The following is a 19,290-nucleotide window of genomic DNA, read 5'->3' on the forward strand; positions in this document are numbered from 1 at the left end:
AACTCACAGGAAAAGTCATTTGGTATATCCTGTATATTTGCAAAAGTGTGTAAAGAGGTTTCTTTACTATTTTGTTCGAGGAAAATTGGTGAGGTTGGGGGGCAAAGTAATCAATACAGAAGGAATACAAAATCAAATTATGTCACTAGTGTTTACAAAAGTAAATTTATACAAATATAGACAGATAGATATATAGATAGAGCTCAGTGTCAGTTAGATTAAGAGAGAATGGGATAACATACGATAAAGTATGAAGAAAAATCGCTTGCCTATACCAATAAATTTACGCAAGAATCCCAGCCATCTTTACAACTGAAACATTTTAGTTTTCTGAAAACTGTTGTGCCGGTTTTGTCTGTCCGTCCACACTCTTTTCTATCCGCCCTCAGATCTTAAAAACTACTGAGGCTAGAGGGCTGCAAATTGGTATGTCGATCATCCATCCTCCAATCATCAAACATACCAAATTGCAGCCCTCTAGCCTCAGTTGTTTTTATTTATTTAAGGTTCAAGTTAGCCATAATCGTGCTTCTGGCAACGATATAGGATAGGCCACCACCGGGATGTGATTACAGTTTCATGGGCCGCGGCTCATACAGCATTATACCGAGACCACCGAAAGATAGGTCTGTTTTCGGTGGCCTTGATTAGGCTATACGCTGTGCTGTACAAAAACTTCTGCGCATTTTTTACTTGTTTCTCTCTCGAGACTCTGATAACGATCACCACGCTCTTACTGCTGCAACAGTCAGCAGAATATAATGAAAAGCATCAGCACCTATCGCTCTGGTGTATCTACCATGCACTTCTACAGGGTAAAGTACTGTAATGTATCAAAGTGCCGTACTGTACTTTGAGGAAGTGTAGCCTACATCAGATGCACGAAAACGTTAGGAACTGAAGTGTTCCTCATGTCCTGCAGGCTATGCAATATATCTAGTCACGTGATCTCTCGATGCGATAGCATTTATATATATAATATGTGTGTGAGTTTGTTTGATTTGTATAATAATATATATATATATATATATATATATATATATATATATATATATATATATATACATATACACATACACACATAGTCTTGCTCTCTTCCACATGCGTGGAGACAAAAAAAAAATGTAAAATAATAATAACAACTCAGAAAAACGACGATGAAAGTTCAGAACAGAGAAATAAAAATCACAAGAGCCACCTGGCAACTCAAGCAAGTCATAACAATAACAGGCCATGGTAAGCAAAGATCTCGGATGGAAACTGCACTGTTTATCTCCTAATTTAACTCCCGTTAAGTCATGCGAACCTCTTATAAACACGATTCTTTACGTCGTCGAAATACAAACAGCAGATAAAACTAAGTAGATAAAATTAGTAAGTGACGTTATAACTAGGAATTGGATTGGAATACAAAATTTAGGCCAAAGGCCAAGCACTGAGGCCTATGTGGTCATACAGCGCTGAAAGGGAAATTGAGAGTAATAAGGTTTGAAAGGTGTGACAGGAGGAAAACCTCGCAGTTGCACTATGAAACAATTGTCAGGAGAGGATGGGAAGTAGGATGGAAAAGAGAGAGATTATGAACGAAAGTACAGTAAGAAGGATGAAAGGAGTTGTAGCTAGGAGCGAAGGAATGCCACAACGAACCTCAAGTAATGCCTACAGTGAACCGTATGAGGTGCACTGATGGCATTTCCCCCTACGGAACCTAAGGATATCAATTTATCACCACATCAACAATCGAGCTCACGTTAAGACGCCAATGTTATAGCCATCTGGTATGAAGAAAGAATACACTGTATAATGAATGTTTTCGCAAAGTAACGTAGAAGGGAATCGTAAAACTTAGGTAACCAAATTTTATTACGTAAACTTTCAAGATCTCGAACGTTTTGTAAATTCATGCACCCGATCGTCATAACAGGCTATGAAGTTAAGATAAGACCTAAAGACGATGCCTGAAGGATTTAAACAGACATACACAAAGAAGCAATTGTCACACCAGGTTTAGAGAGAGAGGCATTCTTGAATGCAATATTTATGGGTGCTTTATAAAAGTATGAAGTTACTTTTTCAAATCGGAATTTTCAAATTACAATTTTATTTTCAATGCATTTTTATACGCATATTTTCCCAAAAGAGGGAGTACCAATGTCACGAAAGGTTAGCCGATGTCATTCACTTACTGAAGGAGTGCTACATTTCAGTAGCCTTTATTTCAGCAAGTCTCAAAGAAAGGGTTTCCTGATTCCAAAAGCTGTTAACTGATCATTCATGCAAGCAGACATAATACTTTTGCTGGAAAAGACATGCATATAAAAATGAACCAGACTTGTAGGAGCTAAAAAAATATTCCAGCTCTTACAAAGACTCTCTGTGAGCATATGAGAAATTCAGATGGCTACTTCTCAATCGGTGTCAAAATGGAACAGACCACATGAGATGAAACTAACAGAGTAAACTACAGCAAAAAGACAAAACGAGGAGAGGCATAAAGGGCAATAACAGAGAATTTCTACAAGTCATCTCAAGCAAACATGACACAGTTCAAATGCTATTCAACAATTCTAAACTCCCAACGGGGTTAACGTCATTCACGGCTCAGAATATCGCTAATGTCCTGTACTATCTCTGGAAGAAACCAGAAGCCAAGGGGTTAAAACATGGGTTCTAAACCTTAGCACCATAGCTAGGGAACCATGGAGAAAAGAAATTACAGGGGCCACAGCAGACTGTTACAAATTATACATTTCACATTGTTAGAAATCAGAGGTTGACTGAACCTTTTCCTAATTAAATTCAAATTTCCTGTGAGGCTAATGCCGCTAGAGACGGCTAGTCTTTTGCAGTGTAGTGATTTAATTTAAGGCATTAAGCATACCACAGAAATCCATCAACTAAACTGTCAAGTTTATAATAAATTTAGTTCTGACACAGCAAAGGTGTTTGCTTCATCAACATTTTGTTCATTTATTTATTTTATCCTTTTTTTACCTCTGTTTTTTTTATTGAAGGGGGGTGGGTGGGTGTGGAATTTTGGAGAAAAATGAAATTGAGCCACAAAAAGATTTGAGAATTCTGGAGAGAAAAAGGTTGAGAACCAGTGGATTAAAAGATTTTGTAAAGCATACCTTTCGACATTATGGTAGACTCCAAAGAACTCCCCTGGGATTTAGTGACACCCGTATCCAAATTTTGAGACTACGTGGAGGCGTCGATATTTTGTTAAAAAGTTGTGCAATACTGGTGTGAGATTATATACAAAAGATTCGCAGAGAATAAAGGGGTGACCAAGCATTACCTTTCGACTATAGGCCAGCATCGTGATGAACATTCCAGTGGGTAAATTATTTTTTTCATTTCTGGTAATTTAATGTTTGGGATTTTATGTATCGATTTGATATTTGCATTCTCTTCTGAAACTGCAATGAGTGTCTTACATACATTCAAAATTCCTATTTTGCTTTAGACTACACATATATCAAAGGTTACACGTTCCCGGAACAAAGACAACATTCATATGGCATTACCCATTTCTTACCAAATTGTGCGTGTACCCTAATAAAAGATAGCTTACCAAAGATTACGCATACACTTATGAATACACATACACAAACAGTCAAAACCCAAACTTCTAAAACAGGAATCATAATAAAATGAAATGTCTTGTGTAGGCTACTCGTCGTATGCAAGAGAGAGAGAGAGAGAGAGAGAGAGAGAGAGAGAGAGAGAGAGAGAGAGAGAGAGAGAGAGAGTCACTGAATTGGATGAAGGAAACTGTATCTCACTATACTTGTTGCTGCTACAAATTTTAACATTATGATGCCTCATCTTCGGAACTATCAGTCCGTTAGTTGCAAACAATTACCAAACGTTACTTTTTTGCAGGTGACCGCAATGCTCATGCTCTGCCACTGCTTGTACCTCACCAACAACACCAAGAACAGACAAGCCTTGGAGGACGCATGCCAAACGGCTGAAGAAACGCGACAGCTATACTTCGCCCTGATCGTCGTTGGCTTTTTAGCCAGCCTCATCAACGTGACGGTCCTGCTGCGGCTACACCTCAGGAGGAAACACCCTTCGCCCCCGACGACAGGGTACCTCCTGTCTCTCGCCGTCGCTCAGCTAGGCCTGTCCTTCACTGGTATATTTGTACTGGCCGTTCAACACCGGAGGAGGGACGCCCCAGTCTGGGTCTACCACGCGACTGTGTCAGCGGAACCAGTCTATAACCTCTTCACCTGTTGCACCTCCTTCATCATTCTGGGTCTCTCGGCTGACAGGTATCAGGCCATATGCTCGCCTCACGATTACTCGCCCGTCTTTGGTCGGAGGAGGATGAAATGTGCCGTGTTCTTTTCGTACGTCGTTGCTTCTGTCCTCTACCTGCCGTTGCTTTTCTACAAGGTGTACATTTACCACCAGGTGAATACCCAGTGGTACATTCAAGAGGAGGCCCTTCCCAGCCAGACAGCCTGGAAGGTCTGGTCCATGCTCCTGGAAGGGATACACCACGTTGTACCCAGCTTTATCATAGTGATTCTGAACACGAGAATATTGATAGCCACCGTCCAGCGGAGGCGAAAGAAGGCGCTCTCCGCTTCGCGATCTATAACCCACAGCCGCAGAGAAAGGCGAACCATCTACCTGCTACTGGCATTCACCGTCAGCTTCCTCCTGACGAACGTCCCCTCGGCGTCCCTCAGGGTCCTGTACTTCTGGCCCGGAGAATTCTGCTACGTTCATTCCGACCTCGAGAGCGTCAGGTACCTTTTCAACGTAGTCGAGGTGGTCAGTTACACCTGGGATTTCTTCCTCTATTTCCTAATGAACCAGGAATACCGAAAAGATCTTTGTCATCTTGCAACTGATTGCTGCGGACGTTGTACAATGGTAGATATCAATGACTCGGTTCAAGAAGGATGAGTCGTGGGCGGTTTGAAAAATGTATTCGCCTTTTGTACAGCTTTCTAAATATTCTGAATCTCTACTGTATAAATGAGTTTTCGAATTTCTTGGTTCGTAGAGAGGAGCGGAAACTAAAGCAATACATGAAAATCTTAAGGTACACCTAACAGAACAACGAACAAAATCTGGACCTGGGACATTCAATATTTACTCACATAATATTTTGCCAAATCAAGTGTACTCAGAAAAGTGATCTGAAACTGAAATCTCTCAAGCTTACAATTTTTTATATACTGCAGTTTATCGACATTAAAAAAAACAACAAATTCATAATGTCTGTTCATCCTTAATAGCGCTCTAACTGACAGATTAAAATTACCTAAAAAGAGGCTTACCACATGTCCACTGCGAACAGAGAATTTATCCCCCTTCTTATATTTCAGGTGTATATAAGATAGCCTATTCATAACCATTTACGGTGCTATTTTTCTATATAAAATAAAAAGCAAAGGTTTATGTATATATGAGTTATGAAAGAGGTCTTATCTTAATAAAACTGTTGTCTAAATTTAACGTTTCTTAATTTTCCTGCTGGGATCATTAAATGGAGTATCATTATATTCATAATATAATGCATATTTGTTCATTAAATAAGCTTCCCACAGGATGTGTGGCTTCAGTAAAAAAAAACAAGACAACAGCAGCTGCCAAAGTCACCCTATAGCCAAGCCATCATTGAAGTTGCCGTGTAATTAAATCCTCAGCCTTCAAACAGTTTCCTGTCCCTACACATAAGCCTCATCCGCAGTATGTTGAACCCCTTACCTAAGTAGTAAAATTTACACCATCCTTGACCATATTTTTGTGCTTTCAAGAAATGAAGGGAGGCCCTTTTAACATTTCTGTCACTTCATTGCCCACAAAATTTCTAGGTAGTGCTTTCCCTCCCATTTTACTTCCTGTTCTCCTATACCCGACTTTTTGAGACGACCCCATGTTGGTAATTTACCTGGGGTCACAACTACCAAGGTCAGTGGCCACAGTAACACACGGGGTAATGTCCCATACTTCGACCAATGCTAACCGTACCACATATTCATTGTACGTTTGGTTTCACTAGCTTTTTGAACCACTCTGTTTCTACACAAGAAGAGCCGAAAATTCTCCTCTGGTTTCCACTTTTTCTTTAATGCACTGTTGTAGCGCCAGGCACATCAACAAATCAATCACATATCTCAGATTCCTAATGTCAGATCTGAATCCGTATCAGTATGAGCAAGAGTTTTGGCCCATGAACTAAATTCCCCAAAAGTTTCACGAAAATCTGTTAATCACTTTTCTAATATTCAGACAGGCAGACGAGAGGAAAATGGCGACAGAGCAAATAAACAATTACGTCAACAGTAAAATCTAATTATAAGGTAAACTGTATGTTAGAATAAGAACAATTTGCTGATGAAAACTGAAAACCCTTGGATGAACTGAACTGAACTGAATATAGAATTTAGACCAAGGGCCAAGCACTGGGACCTATGAGGTCATTCAGCGCTAAAACGGAAACTGACAGTAAAAGGTTTGAAAGGCGTGATGGGAGGAAAACCTGGCAGTTGCACTATGAATTGGTAGAAGAGGGTGGAAAGTAAGATGGAAGAAGGAGAATATGAAAGGAGGTACAGTAAAAAGAACGAAAGGGGTTGCAGCTAGGGGCCGAAAGCTCGCTGCAAAGAACATTAAGCAATGCATACAGTGCACCGCATGAGGTACAGTGACGGCACTAAACCCCTACCCCTACGGGGAACTGAGAGATTTCACTTCACAAACTAGCATCACAAACTAATGGGTCATCGACAGGAATCACGGTGTTTATAAAATCAGTAATGAAAAACCCCTACATTCTAGTCTTAGACCTTTTACTTTATATATATATATATATATATATATATATATATATATATATATATATATATAAATGTGTGTGTGTGCGTGTGTAAAATTAATGAGCATAAACTATACATCAATTCAAGAAAGAAAGTGAAAATTTTACAAGAGCTTGTACTTTCATCTTATTGACATCATCACTCACAATGAAAAAGAAAGATACATCGAATTTCTACGAGTTAAGTATACCTTAGTTTTACCAGACCACTGAGCTGATTAACAGCTCTCTAGGAGACTATTGAAGGATTAGACTTATTTTACGTGGCTAAGAACCAATTGGTTACTTAGCAAGGGAATTTCTACGAGGCATACCCCTAATAAGTCAGCTTTGAGGGCCTCAGAAACAGAGCTAAGTAAAGCAGAATGAGGCTGAATCTTTCAAATATTAAGGAATAACGACATCCAGTACAGGCTTTCTTGTGTTGGAATTGAGTGAAGGACTACAAAAGGCTGAATATTATTTGGAAATCAAGTGGATCTGTATTCCTATACGGACATGAATCACGGTATGACAGTGAAACTATATTACAGTCAGATGAAATGCCAGAGTTAAAATCAGGGTCTAAAATGATACCGTTCGGAATAGTACGGATGTTCCACATATAGATGAGATAGTGACGAAAGGGAAAGGAGATAGCCAGAACATGTCCTTCGCAAAGCACTGAGAGAACAACACACGGTAGTCTCAGATGGCCTCCTGTGGGCACCCGAAGAGCTGAAGAACTAGACGCAGTTGAATGAAAACTATGAGAGGAGAGGCTGGAGAGGAGTGGAAGTTTGTGGAAGACAAAACACAGGAAAGACACGAGTAGCGAAATTTCACAGAGGCCCTTTGTGTTAAAAGGCTTTGGAGGAAATGACAATGATGACGGTATCATAAAGGGAAAAAAACACCGCCTCGTAACTCCCCACCCAACATTCCAGCTTTGCAGGCAACAGGCTGAGGAGGTCGCAGAGTGCTACCATGATATACTAGTCCCATGAAAGGGATTCTGGTGGATTCTGTCCCCCAAAACCCCTTCTTTTCCAAATTCCATACCTTTAGGTGATTGTCATTCACTTCTTTCACCCCATTCGCAAGATTTGCACCATCAGGGTTTCGAAATTTAAAACAAAATGAAACAAAAAAAAAAATCAGCCTTTCTTTGGGTTCCGTGGTATGTCAAGAGCATTTGCTCCGATTAAATATTCATACCCGTGACTTTTTCTAAGTTAAACGTCATTTACAGCCACTTATGTCCTCTGAAAATAAACAGCCTTAAGGATGATCCCTATTATAACCCTGATGTTGCATAACATAAATGAATTCTTCACTAAACAAACACACGGCACAAGACCTTGATCTTCTTTCAGTTTTAAGTAATTTTTTATTAGCCTGATACAACAACATCCCGCGGCATAATATAAAACCCACGTATACTCATGAACACCAGATTGTCACCATTTTTCCCAGACTTTCGCTCATTAGTTCATGAAGTGTTCGATAACATTTCATCATATCATTGTTAAGAAACAGCCACACACTTCACTTCCGATAAACTCTTATCGAAAATGCTTTCATGGTTACCACAATCAATCCCATTGACATAGGTCAGGGTGAGGAGCAAGTCGGGGACCATACTGTGAAGTCTCTCTCCCTTCATGTTTACATCACCACTGACGAGACTGGGAATTCTACGAGAAAAATAAACAAGAGAAAAGGATGAAGTCTACATCCAAAAGGAGGAGGTCCCACATCAAGTAATCGTGTAGCTTGTGGTGGACTGTTTGCCTTGTAAATATTTCTGCCATTACCAACTCTACAGGCCAGAACTGTCAAAGACCATTTAATCTAAGGTCAATGGCTTTCGGTTGTTATAGTAGCCCACTGTCGTTTGCACCATATGGTTAAGATTTTTTGCAAACCTAAAAAACGCTTGAGATCCTCTACACTAAGCTAAAACCTCCTTCTTTACCAGGTCACGGGGCCAGAACAAACATCAACTGCACGTGTAAGAGAATGTGTCCAGAGGACACCATACCCAATCAAAGCAAACCCGAGTCTTAAACCTAAACTTTAAACTGAAGTGGGTCAGGCGTAAGGAGCAACAAACAGACAGACTAACAGACAGAAAAACTTTAAACTCTTTGCTATCGCATGTGGGTCATGAAAATGATCACGGCTTCCTCCCACACAATTCAATTTCTTTTCACTCTCTGTTTTCTGTGACACAAAGAACCCAGACGGACTGCAACTGCTACATACGAAAACCCTTCTTTCATATTTCCACTTGGGTGGGGCCCAGGAAGGGCCTCCTGCCCTCCTCCCACCAAATAATGCCGATCCCAAACCAGTATAAACGGAGAGGGTTGAGCTTACTTTCTGAAGTAAACCGTTACTGAAACTTGCGACAGATTTCAGTGTCTGACTGACTGACAGATTATGTCCTGCGATGCTAGGGTCATCGACACCGACCTTAAGGATGGTCTCACAATCAAACAAGAGATTCACCGGAGAGAGAGAGAGAATGTCTGCCTTAAAGTGACTGACAATTTCTTGGTTCAGAGTCTGGCATGTGTTGATAACACCTGTAGCTCAGAGGTGACAGAAGCTGTCTTTGTTCACATGGTTCTCTCTCTCTCTCTCTCTCTCTCTCTCTCTCTCTCTCTCTCTCTCTCTCTCTCTCTCTCGATAAACAATCGAAAATAAGGTTTTCTCGGAAAAGACTGGGACTTAAATTTAGAACAAAGCCAAAGAACTTTCATGCAAATCATTCCAGGATGTTTTCTAGCAGGCTCAAGACTGAAAAATGCTCTGCGGAAAAATTACTTAAAATATTCTTTTGGAACAGAAATGTTTCCCCAGTGAAGACTCTTCCTTGATACAGAAATGTTTTCTCAGTAAAGACACTTCCTTGATACGGGATTAAAAGATCGAAACAGAGGAAAAATACAAGTAAAAGAAGAGAAACAGGAAGTGATAATAAACCAGACCAAGAATGTAAATTTCAGAATTAAGCGTAAGGCGCTTTTGTAAAGTAAAATCGATTGCTCCTTTAGATTACACTGGAGTCTTTTAACTGTGCTGTAAGTTACCTGTAAAACATGAACTGCTTCCAAACACAATATTGTGACTGTGTTTGTGTTTTAAAACTGATTAGGCCTAAACCGTCCACCTGAATTTTCTAATTTGCTCTAAGTTACCTTTACAAAAAGAACACCACTTCCAAAAACATTATTGTATTACTAATTTTAAAACTAATGAAGTGTATCATGGTGTATCCATTTTATTTAAGTTCCCTTTATCTTACACGAAACTAAAAAAATATTAAATTACTAAAGCATAAAATAAAAATGAACATTCCCTTTCCGTCTGGTGGTCGGGTAAGAGGGGTGTGTTTACTCAAGAACAGCAGTAAGTATACCTTAGATTAACCAGACCACTGAGCTAATTAACAGCTCTCCTAGGGCTGGCCCGAGGGATTAGACTTATTCTACGTGGCTAAGAACCATTTGGTTACCTAGCAACGGGACCTACAGCTTATTGTGGAATCCGAACCACATTACAGCGAGAAATGAATTTCTATCGCCAGAAATAAATTTCTCTAATTCTTCATTGGCCGGTCAGAGATTCGAACGCGGGTCAGCAGAGTGCTAGCCAAGAACGATACCAACCCGTCCAATGAGGAACTTAAGAAAGAACAGCAGTGAGTTTACAAGTTTGAGGGGAAAGAGATTCCCAACCTTTAAGAATACACAACAACGTGGGGTATGCTGTAACTAGGGAATTCGTTCAGCATCCCATCAAAAAACAAACGTATATATATATATATATATATATATATATATATATATATATATATATATATATATATATATATATATATATATATATATATATACTATATGAATGTCTTTTTCCTGTAATACTACAGTGTAAATATGAAAATAAGAAGGCCCATAAAACACTATTTAAACGTTGAAACCATATATTTCAGGCACTTGTTTCTGTGCCTGTTCACTGGTAGAATATGGACGGGTGAAAGTTACAATGGTATATATACAAACATGAAGGTGTGGCCTTAGGCCTCCGATGTTAAGGAGGTGGCGTTTCTTAGGAGGAAGATTACCAAATTCCTAGTGGTTTTTGGCCTCATTAGCTCCCGTTTGGCGATCTGGCGTCGCGTTTCTTGGGTCATCTTCTTAAAAAGGGTGCGAGGATTAAGGTGTCAATGGCGTCGATTTCCAATGTCCTCTGACAGGTTCATATTGTTGGTTTGATTGATGATAGCAGATTCCAGCATCTTTCTTTTGTACGGACAGCTACTCTTGAAAACCAACTCCCCCACTCCAGTTAATGACATGCCCTGTATTTCTAATATGTAGGAAAATTCCCGAACTCTCGAAAGCGTAACGTACTGATCTTTTGTGCTCTGTTATTCTTTGCGAGAGCGATCTACCTGTCTCGCCTACATAAATGTCATGACAATTACTACACGGTATCTTGTAAACTCCGGCTTCTTCCCTTTTGTTATTTAAGTATACGTTAACGAGCGAACTCCCCGATGGATTTGGGATAATGGAAAATGAAAGGATTATCAGAACTGAGTTGCTCGGTGGACTTTTGGATGTTTTCATCGTATGGAAGCTTTATTTTGTTGTTGAAATCTATTTGTCTGTTGTGAGTGGGACCTCTGTAGTATATTTTATTTGCTTTATTAATAGCCCTCTCGATAATGTGTGGTGGATAGAGCAGTTGCGTTAGGTGTTGGCGGATCGTGTTAAATTCTTGATCCAGGTACTCATTTGAACATATCCTAAGTCCTCTGAGGAATAGGTTGCACCTACCATGATTTTACGGAGACGTCGTGGTAGCTTAAGAAATGAATGTAGGAGACAGCGAAGGTGGGTTTTCTATATACTGTAAATGCATACCTGTTCTGTTTTCTTATGATCAGTACATCTAGGAACGGCAGTTTTCGTCCTTTTCCCATTCTGTTTTAAATTTTTATGGTCGGAACTAGCGAATTTAGCCTATTAAAAAATTCCTTAAAGTCCCCCAGCTATTGTCCCAGAAAGTAAAGATATCATCTACGTATCTAAGCCAGATCATGTTATGGGGTTTGATAGACGACAAAAGTTCTGTTTCGAAATATTCCATGTACAAGTTTGCTAGAAGGGGTGATAGGGGACTTCCCATGCTACAAGCCAAATTTTTGTTTGTAAAAATTACCATTGAAAGAAAACACGTTGTTAGTTACACAGAGGTTGATAAGTTTTAAAAGTTTTATCTATGCCAAGAGGAAAATGGTCTTCATATGGTTGTAACTTCCTCTCTAAGAAAAACAACACGTCGGCAATCGGGACTTTAGTAAATAATGAATCGACGTCTAGACTGAGCAGTTTGATGTTGTTTGAGGGATGTTTAAACTATTAAATTTTTGTATGAAATCTTCTGCATGTTTGACGTGGGAGGATGAGAAGGTTCCTAGAAAGGGTGATAACAAGTCTGCGAGCCATTTTGATAATTTGTACATGAAAGAGCCCCTGCTAGATATTATGGGGCGTAAAGGAATCCCATCTTTATGTGTTTTCAGGAGGCCGTAAAAATAGGGGAGAGAGGGGTTGATTACCTTGAATGTCTCTAGTAATTCTATGTCTTTTTATTGCCCCTATGGTTCTAACTGATTTGTTAAACTGAGCAGCAATATTTGTTGTAGGATCTTTCGTTAATTTGTCGTAGGTCTCACATCGTTTTAGAAGTTCTTGAACTTTATTGATGTATGTCTCCTTGTCTAACAGAACTATTTTCCCGTCTTTGTCAGATTTTGTGATGATGATATCCCCCTTTTCTTAAGCTAACTAATGCATTTTGGAATCTTTTCAGGAGCGAATTTTTTGTTGTTATTTGCTCCAAGACATTTAGCAAAATGCCTTTTTATGCCTCTTTCTTGTCATAGTTGTTTTTGCAAAATGTTTATCCAAAAGCAACTAGGAAATTAAGATTACTCTCAGGACCAGGTTTTAGAAATGAAACTCCAAGATTTAAAACGGTCTGTTCTTCTGCAGTGAGGGGATGGTTAGAGATTCAGCACATTATTAGGAAGGCCAAGATTATTCCATACGCTGTTCCTAATCAGTCTTTTAATTTGTAGCACAAATTTCTGGAGTGGGACTCACTGTTCTCAATAGCACCTGATAGCACAAAAATATGAAAGATATCTGTACATACCATCATCCCTGCACATGAAGGCCAGAAGTGACGTGGCTAGCTCACTTATTTTCTTCTAATCACATAGATGTCTTGGACCATGTATTCTGTCTTGGAGGAATGTGCGGATGGAGTCAGAAATGGTCTGACGCCGATGTCCAACGCGTGAAACCGTACATTTTAGGGAAACTTGTTCCTAAAGGCATTCTTGTAGAAAATTTCTCTGATTCTTCCTCTAACCCATGTACTAGCCGTTCGTACCGTCTGAAGATGTGCTTGACAGCTGGGTTGAAGCCGAAAAACTTAAACTGTGATGTTCCATAATGGGCAAAAATGAATGTCTTTTCCTGTAATACTACAGTGTAATATGAAAATAAGAAGGCCCATAAAACACTATTTAAACGTTGAAACCATATATTTCGGGCACTTGTTTCTGTGCCTGTTCCTAGAATATGGACAGGTGGAAAGTTACAATGGTATATATACAAAAACATGAAGGTGTGGCCTTAGGCCTCCGATGTTAAGGAGGTGGCGTTTCTTAGAAGGAGGAGATTGACCAAATTCCTAGTGGTTTTGGCCTCATTAGCTCCGTTTGGCGATGGATCTGGCGGTCGCGTTTCTTAGGTCATCTTCTTCAAAAGGGTGCGAGGATTAAAGGTGTCAATGGCGTCCGATTTCCAATGTCCTCTGACAGGTTCATATTGTTGGTTTGATTGATGATAGCAGATTCCAGCATCTTTCTTTTGTACGGACAGCTACTCTTGAAAACCAACTCCGCCCCACTCCAGTTAATGACATGCCCTGTATTTCTAATATGTAGGAAAATCTCGAACTCTCCAGCGTAACGTACTGATCTTTTTGCTCTGTTATTCTTTGTGAGAGCGATCTACCTATCTCGCCTACATAAATGTTGACAATTACTACACGGTATCTTAAGCTCAGCTTCTTCCTTTTGTTATTTAAGTATACGTTCGAACTCCGATGGATTTGGGATAATGGAAAATGAAAGGATTATCAGAACTGAGTTGCTCGGTGGCCTTTTGGATGTTTTCATCATTATGGAGCTTTATTTTTGTTGTTGAAATCTATTTGTCTGTTGTGATGAGACCTCCGGTATATTTTATTGCTTTAACACAGCCCTCTCGATAATGAAGATGACCCAGAAACGCGATGATCCAACGCGTTAAAAACCACGTCAATCTCCTCCTTCTTAAGAAACATTTTAGAGGCCTAAGGCCACACCTTCATGTTTTTGTATATAATACCATTGTAACTTTCCACCTGTCCATATTCTTGTGAACAGGGGCACAGAATGCCCGAAATAGTTTCAACGTTTTAAATAGTGTTTTACTTTATTTTCTAGTATTACACTGTAGTATTACAGGAAAAGACATTCATTTTTGCCCATTATGGAACATCACGGTTTTGCCAGTTTTTCAGCTTCAACCTAGCTTAGCACATCTTTCAGACGGTACGAACGGCTAGTACATGGGTTACACAAGAGGAAGAATCAGAGAAATTTTCCAAGAATGCCTACAGAACAAGTTTCTCCCAAAATGTACGGTTTCACGCGTTGGACATCGGCGTCAGACCCATTTCCGGACTCCATCCGTGCATTCCTCCAAGACAGAATACAAGCCACACACCAAGACATCTATGTGATTAGAAGAAAAATAAGTGAGCTAGCCACATCACTTCGCCTCATGTGCAGGGATGATGGTATGTACAGATATCTTTTCATATTTTGTGCTATCAGGTGCTATTGAGAACAGTGAGTCCACTCCAGAAATTTGTGCTACAAATTAAAAGACTGATTAGGAACAGCGTATGGAATAATCTTGGCCTTCCCAATAATGTGCTGAATCTCTCTAACCATCCCCTCACTGTGAAGAACAGACCGTTTAAATCTTGGAGTTTCATTCGCTCTAAAACCTGGTCCCGAGAGTAATCTTAATTTCTAGTTGCTTTTGATAAACATTTTGCAAAAACAACTATGACAAGAAAGAGGCATGTCTCAAAGGCATTTTGCTAAATGTCTTGGAGCAAAATAACAACAAATTCGCTCCCGAAAGATTCCAAAATGCGTTAGTTAGCTTAAGAAAAGGGGGATATCATCATCACAAAAATCTGACAAAGACAGGAAAATAGTTCTGTTAGACAAGGAGACATACATCAATAAAGTTCAAGAACTTCTAAACGATGCGGAGACCACGACAAATTAACGAAAGATCCCAGCAAATATTGCTGCTCAGTTTAACAAATCAGTTAGGAACCATGGGGCAATAAAAAAAGACATAGGAATTACTAGAGACATTCAAGGTAATCAACCCCCTCTCCCTATTTTTGGCCTCCCAAAACACATAAAGATGGGATTCTTTACGCCCCATAATATCTAGCAGGCTCTTTCATGTACAAACTATCAAAATGGCTCTGAACTTGTTATCACCCTTTCTAGGAACCTTCTCATCCTCCCACATCAAACATGCAGAAGATTTCATACAAAAAATTTAATAGTTTAAACATCCTCAAACAACATCAAACTGCTCAGTCTAGACGTCGATTCATTGTTACTAAAGTCCCGATTGCCGACGTGTTGTTTTTTTAGAGAGGAAGTTACAACCATATGAAGACCATTTTCCTCTTGGCATAGATAAAACTTTAAAACTTATCAACCTCTATGTAAACTAACAACGTGTTTTCTTTCAATGGTAATTTTACAAACAAAAATTTGGCTGTAGCATGGAAGTCCCCTATCACCCCCTTCTAGCAAACTTGTGCATGGAATATTTCGAAACAGAACTTTTGTCGTCTATCAAAACCCCATAACATGATCTGGCTTAGATACGTAGATGATATCTTTACTTTCTGGGACAAATAGCTGGGGGACTTTAAGGAATTTTTAATAGGCTAAATTCGCTAGTTCCGACCATAAATTTAAAACAGAATGAGAAAGGACGGGAAAACTACCGTTCCCTAGATGTACTGATCATAAGAAAACAGAACAGGTATGCATTTACAGTATATAGAAAACCCACCTTAAGCTGTCCCCACATTCATTTCTTAGCTACCACGACGTCTCCGTAAAAATCATGGTAGGTGCAACCTATTCCTCAGAGGACTTAGGATATGTTCAAATGAGTGGATCAAGAATTTAACACGATCCGCCAACACCTAACGCAACTGCTCTATCCACCACACATTATCGAGAGGGCTATTAATAAAGCAAATAAAATATACTACAGAGGTCCCACTCACAACAGACAAACAGATTTAACAACAAAATAAGCTTCCATACGGATGAAAACATCCAAAAGGCCACCGAGCAACTCAGTTCTGATAATCCTTTCATTTTCCATTATCCCAAATCCATCGGGGAGTTCGCTCGTTAACGTATACTTAAATAACAAGGGCTAGCTGAGTTTACAAGATACCGTGTAGTAGTACATCATGACATTTATAGAGGCGAGACGTAGATCAACTCTGCAAAAGAATAACAGAGCACAAAAGATCAGTACGTTACGCTCCAGAGAGTTCAGGAATTTTCCTACATATTAGAAATACAGGGCATGTCATTAACTGGAGTGGGGCGAGTTGATTTCAAGTAGCTGTCCGTACAAAGAAAGATGCAGAATCTGCCTCATCAATCAAACCAACAATATGAACCTGTCAGGAGGACATTGGAAATCGGACGCATTGACACATCAATCCTCGCACCCTTTTTGAAGAAGATGACCCAAGAAACGCGACCGCCAGATCATCGCCAAACAGGGCTAATGAGGCCAAAAACCACTAGGGAATTTTGGTCAATCTCCTCCTTCTTAAGAAATACCTCTTAACATCGAGACTAGGCCACACCTTCATGTTTGTATATATACCATTGTAACTTTCCACCTGTCCATATTCTACCAGTGAACAGGGGCACAGAAACAAGTGCTGAAATATATGGTTTCAACGTTTAAATAGTGTTTTTATGGGCCTTCTTATTTTCATATATATATATATATATATATATATATGTGTATATATAATTATTCTCATTCTGGATAGTGAACTCATCGTCAGAACAAAAAATATGGGGACAGGTTTAAAAAAGAGACAACCATAAGATAAGTATATATATATATATATATATATATATATATATATATATATATATATATATATATATATATATATATATGCTCATCATTTACATAACGTTCTTAGCTCCCCATAATGTTAGATACCAGAGAATTCCGGAGTATAAGGCCCCCTAATTCATGAGCTGGAAAAATGCTGGAAAAGTTATCTGGCATTATTTAGCAATGCCCTGGCATTTTACCTCAACGACTAACTTGTCTGTGGAATCCTGTACTGTTTCTTTCCGTGTTCTTGGGTTTGAGTACACTGTTTAGTTACATTCAATACAGTTCCTTGATTTATTTTTGGGGGACAGTTTTATTTACATATATTCACTTTTACTTGACGATATTATGCTATCAATTTTATTAATTTATCATTAGTTATCAAAACTATGTAATACATTTGTTTTACACACAAACACACGCACATATACATATATATATATAACAATGCATTACATAGTTTTTGATAACTGCAATAATAGTTTTGAATCAATAAAATTGATAAAGCAAAATATAAATCAAGTACAAGTGAACATGTGTAAATAAAAACTATCCAAAAAAATAGACCAAGAAACTGTATTTGAATGTAGCCCCTCAAAAAAATTCTCAAACCCAAGAAAACGGAAAGAAACAGTACAGGAGCTAAGGCAGGACCCAGTGGTTTGAAAACGAATTTCATAGTCACCCCAACCGACAAAAGACAGCCGTATCGGGCCACCTACACTACATACATCAGACGCGTACATCAATCAGTAAAGCATAATGTAACTGACTGACGAATGTTGGGCAATACAGAAAAACACTCCGCTTAATTCACTATCATAGACATTGCTCCTGATGCTGCCAGTGCCTACAGAAATATAGGCCTATTAATCGAAAAGTCCTAGATATGCATTGCATCTGTAAAAACGAACGCATATATCTCCCACGTGTACATTATTTACTTAAGTAAATCACATACATATTTGTGCGTAAAAGACTGATGATCATGAATGTAAATAAGATTGACATAGCGAATAAAATGGGAAAAAACAGATCAATACATTGCAAACAATCTCTATATCTTCGTCTGCCTTAGAGCGCAAAAAGATTATCCACAATATATAAGGCTGTTAGTGCTTCCTTTATACTTGTATTTACTGTTCATCAAATAATCATTTCGGAGTTGGTCATAGTATTTTTAGAAACAAAAGACAGCCTAAGTTGTCTCCCCTTTCAGGTGGTGACAAATCAGCTCCATAAATTTGATAAAGAGGTGATAACAAACCAGCTGACTATCTTACAACCAATCTATGTCAGATACGATGATTTGGTTATCAGCACACATCCCATTACCTACGCAGAATGATATTATGCCCAACGTAAGATATAAAACAAGCAGGAAAAAATGTTCTTTGGGTGATGAAACTCTCTTGAGTTTTTACCCACTGCTTACATTATGTCATCATCCCAAAGATTTCGTACAAACAAACACTACTGTTATCTTATTCCCCAACCGTTGGGAGAATTGATTTATGCCTTGCATTTCATCAACATTGTTTGATTAGGTATAGCCTACAATTCGAAAAAATGTAAATTTACTCTACTATTGCATGAGAAACAGAACTTGCACACTTGACAATTTAATAACATCAAGAAAAACTTCATAACCTTCGAGATATGAATACATGTACCTCGGCCTTTGCTAACTCTACACACGTTACTCCGAACTCGTCTATATAAAGGTAGTCAAGATTCTTAAGAATAAATATTTATACAGATGCTTGAATGCACCCCAAACATATTCGAACCCGTCTTTTTATAAATATTTTATAATCCTGTCAACTCTGGCACCAAACTTAGCCTAGCCTAAAAGGAATAGTTTTTACTTACTCTTCTGGTACCTCAGCTAGCCTAAGCCTGGTTTGGTCAACATTTCGGGTGATTACAATTACAAATTAATTTTAAAATCCACCATAAGCTCTTAATTCTCTTGAAGTAACACAATTACAATCACAGTCCGCCTTTAAAATCTGATAAGTTACCGTCATATGAGGCAAAAAGGTCATTATGCAACAGATACGCCATCATCAGTGACACCGAAACGTTTACTAAGCGTCGGGGACTCGGGATCGGGAACTTCACCAA

At 38.9% G+C, this 19,290-nt stretch overlaps 1 protein-coding gene across 1 annotated transcript; it reads left to right on the forward strand.

The window, feature by feature from the left end:
- The first annotated feature begins 3,897 nt into the window (after window positions 1-3,897).
- On the forward strand, window positions 3,898-4,929 carry LOC136839060 (probable G-protein coupled receptor AH9.1). The gene has a single exon (XM_067104723.1). It carries the CDS (start codon window positions 3,898-3,900, stop codon window positions 4,927-4,929), a length of 1,032 nt encoding a protein of 343 aa, XP_066960824.1.
- The last annotated feature ends 14,361 nt before the right edge of the window (window positions 4,930-19,290 follow it).

This window comes from Macrobrachium rosenbergii, chromosome 5, assembly GCF_040412425.1.
Source record: "Macrobrachium rosenbergii isolate ZJJX-2024 chromosome 5, ASM4041242v1, whole genome shotgun sequence".
Lineage (NCBI taxonomy): Eukaryota > Metazoa > Arthropoda > Malacostraca > Decapoda > Palaemonidae > Macrobrachium > Macrobrachium rosenbergii.

Bases quoted from the DNA above. Each gene is read 5' to 3' on its own strand.
- LOC136839060 (XM_067104723.1), top strand. From the start codon at position 3,898: ATGCTCATGCTCTGCCACTGCTTGTACCTCACCAACAACACCAAGAAC.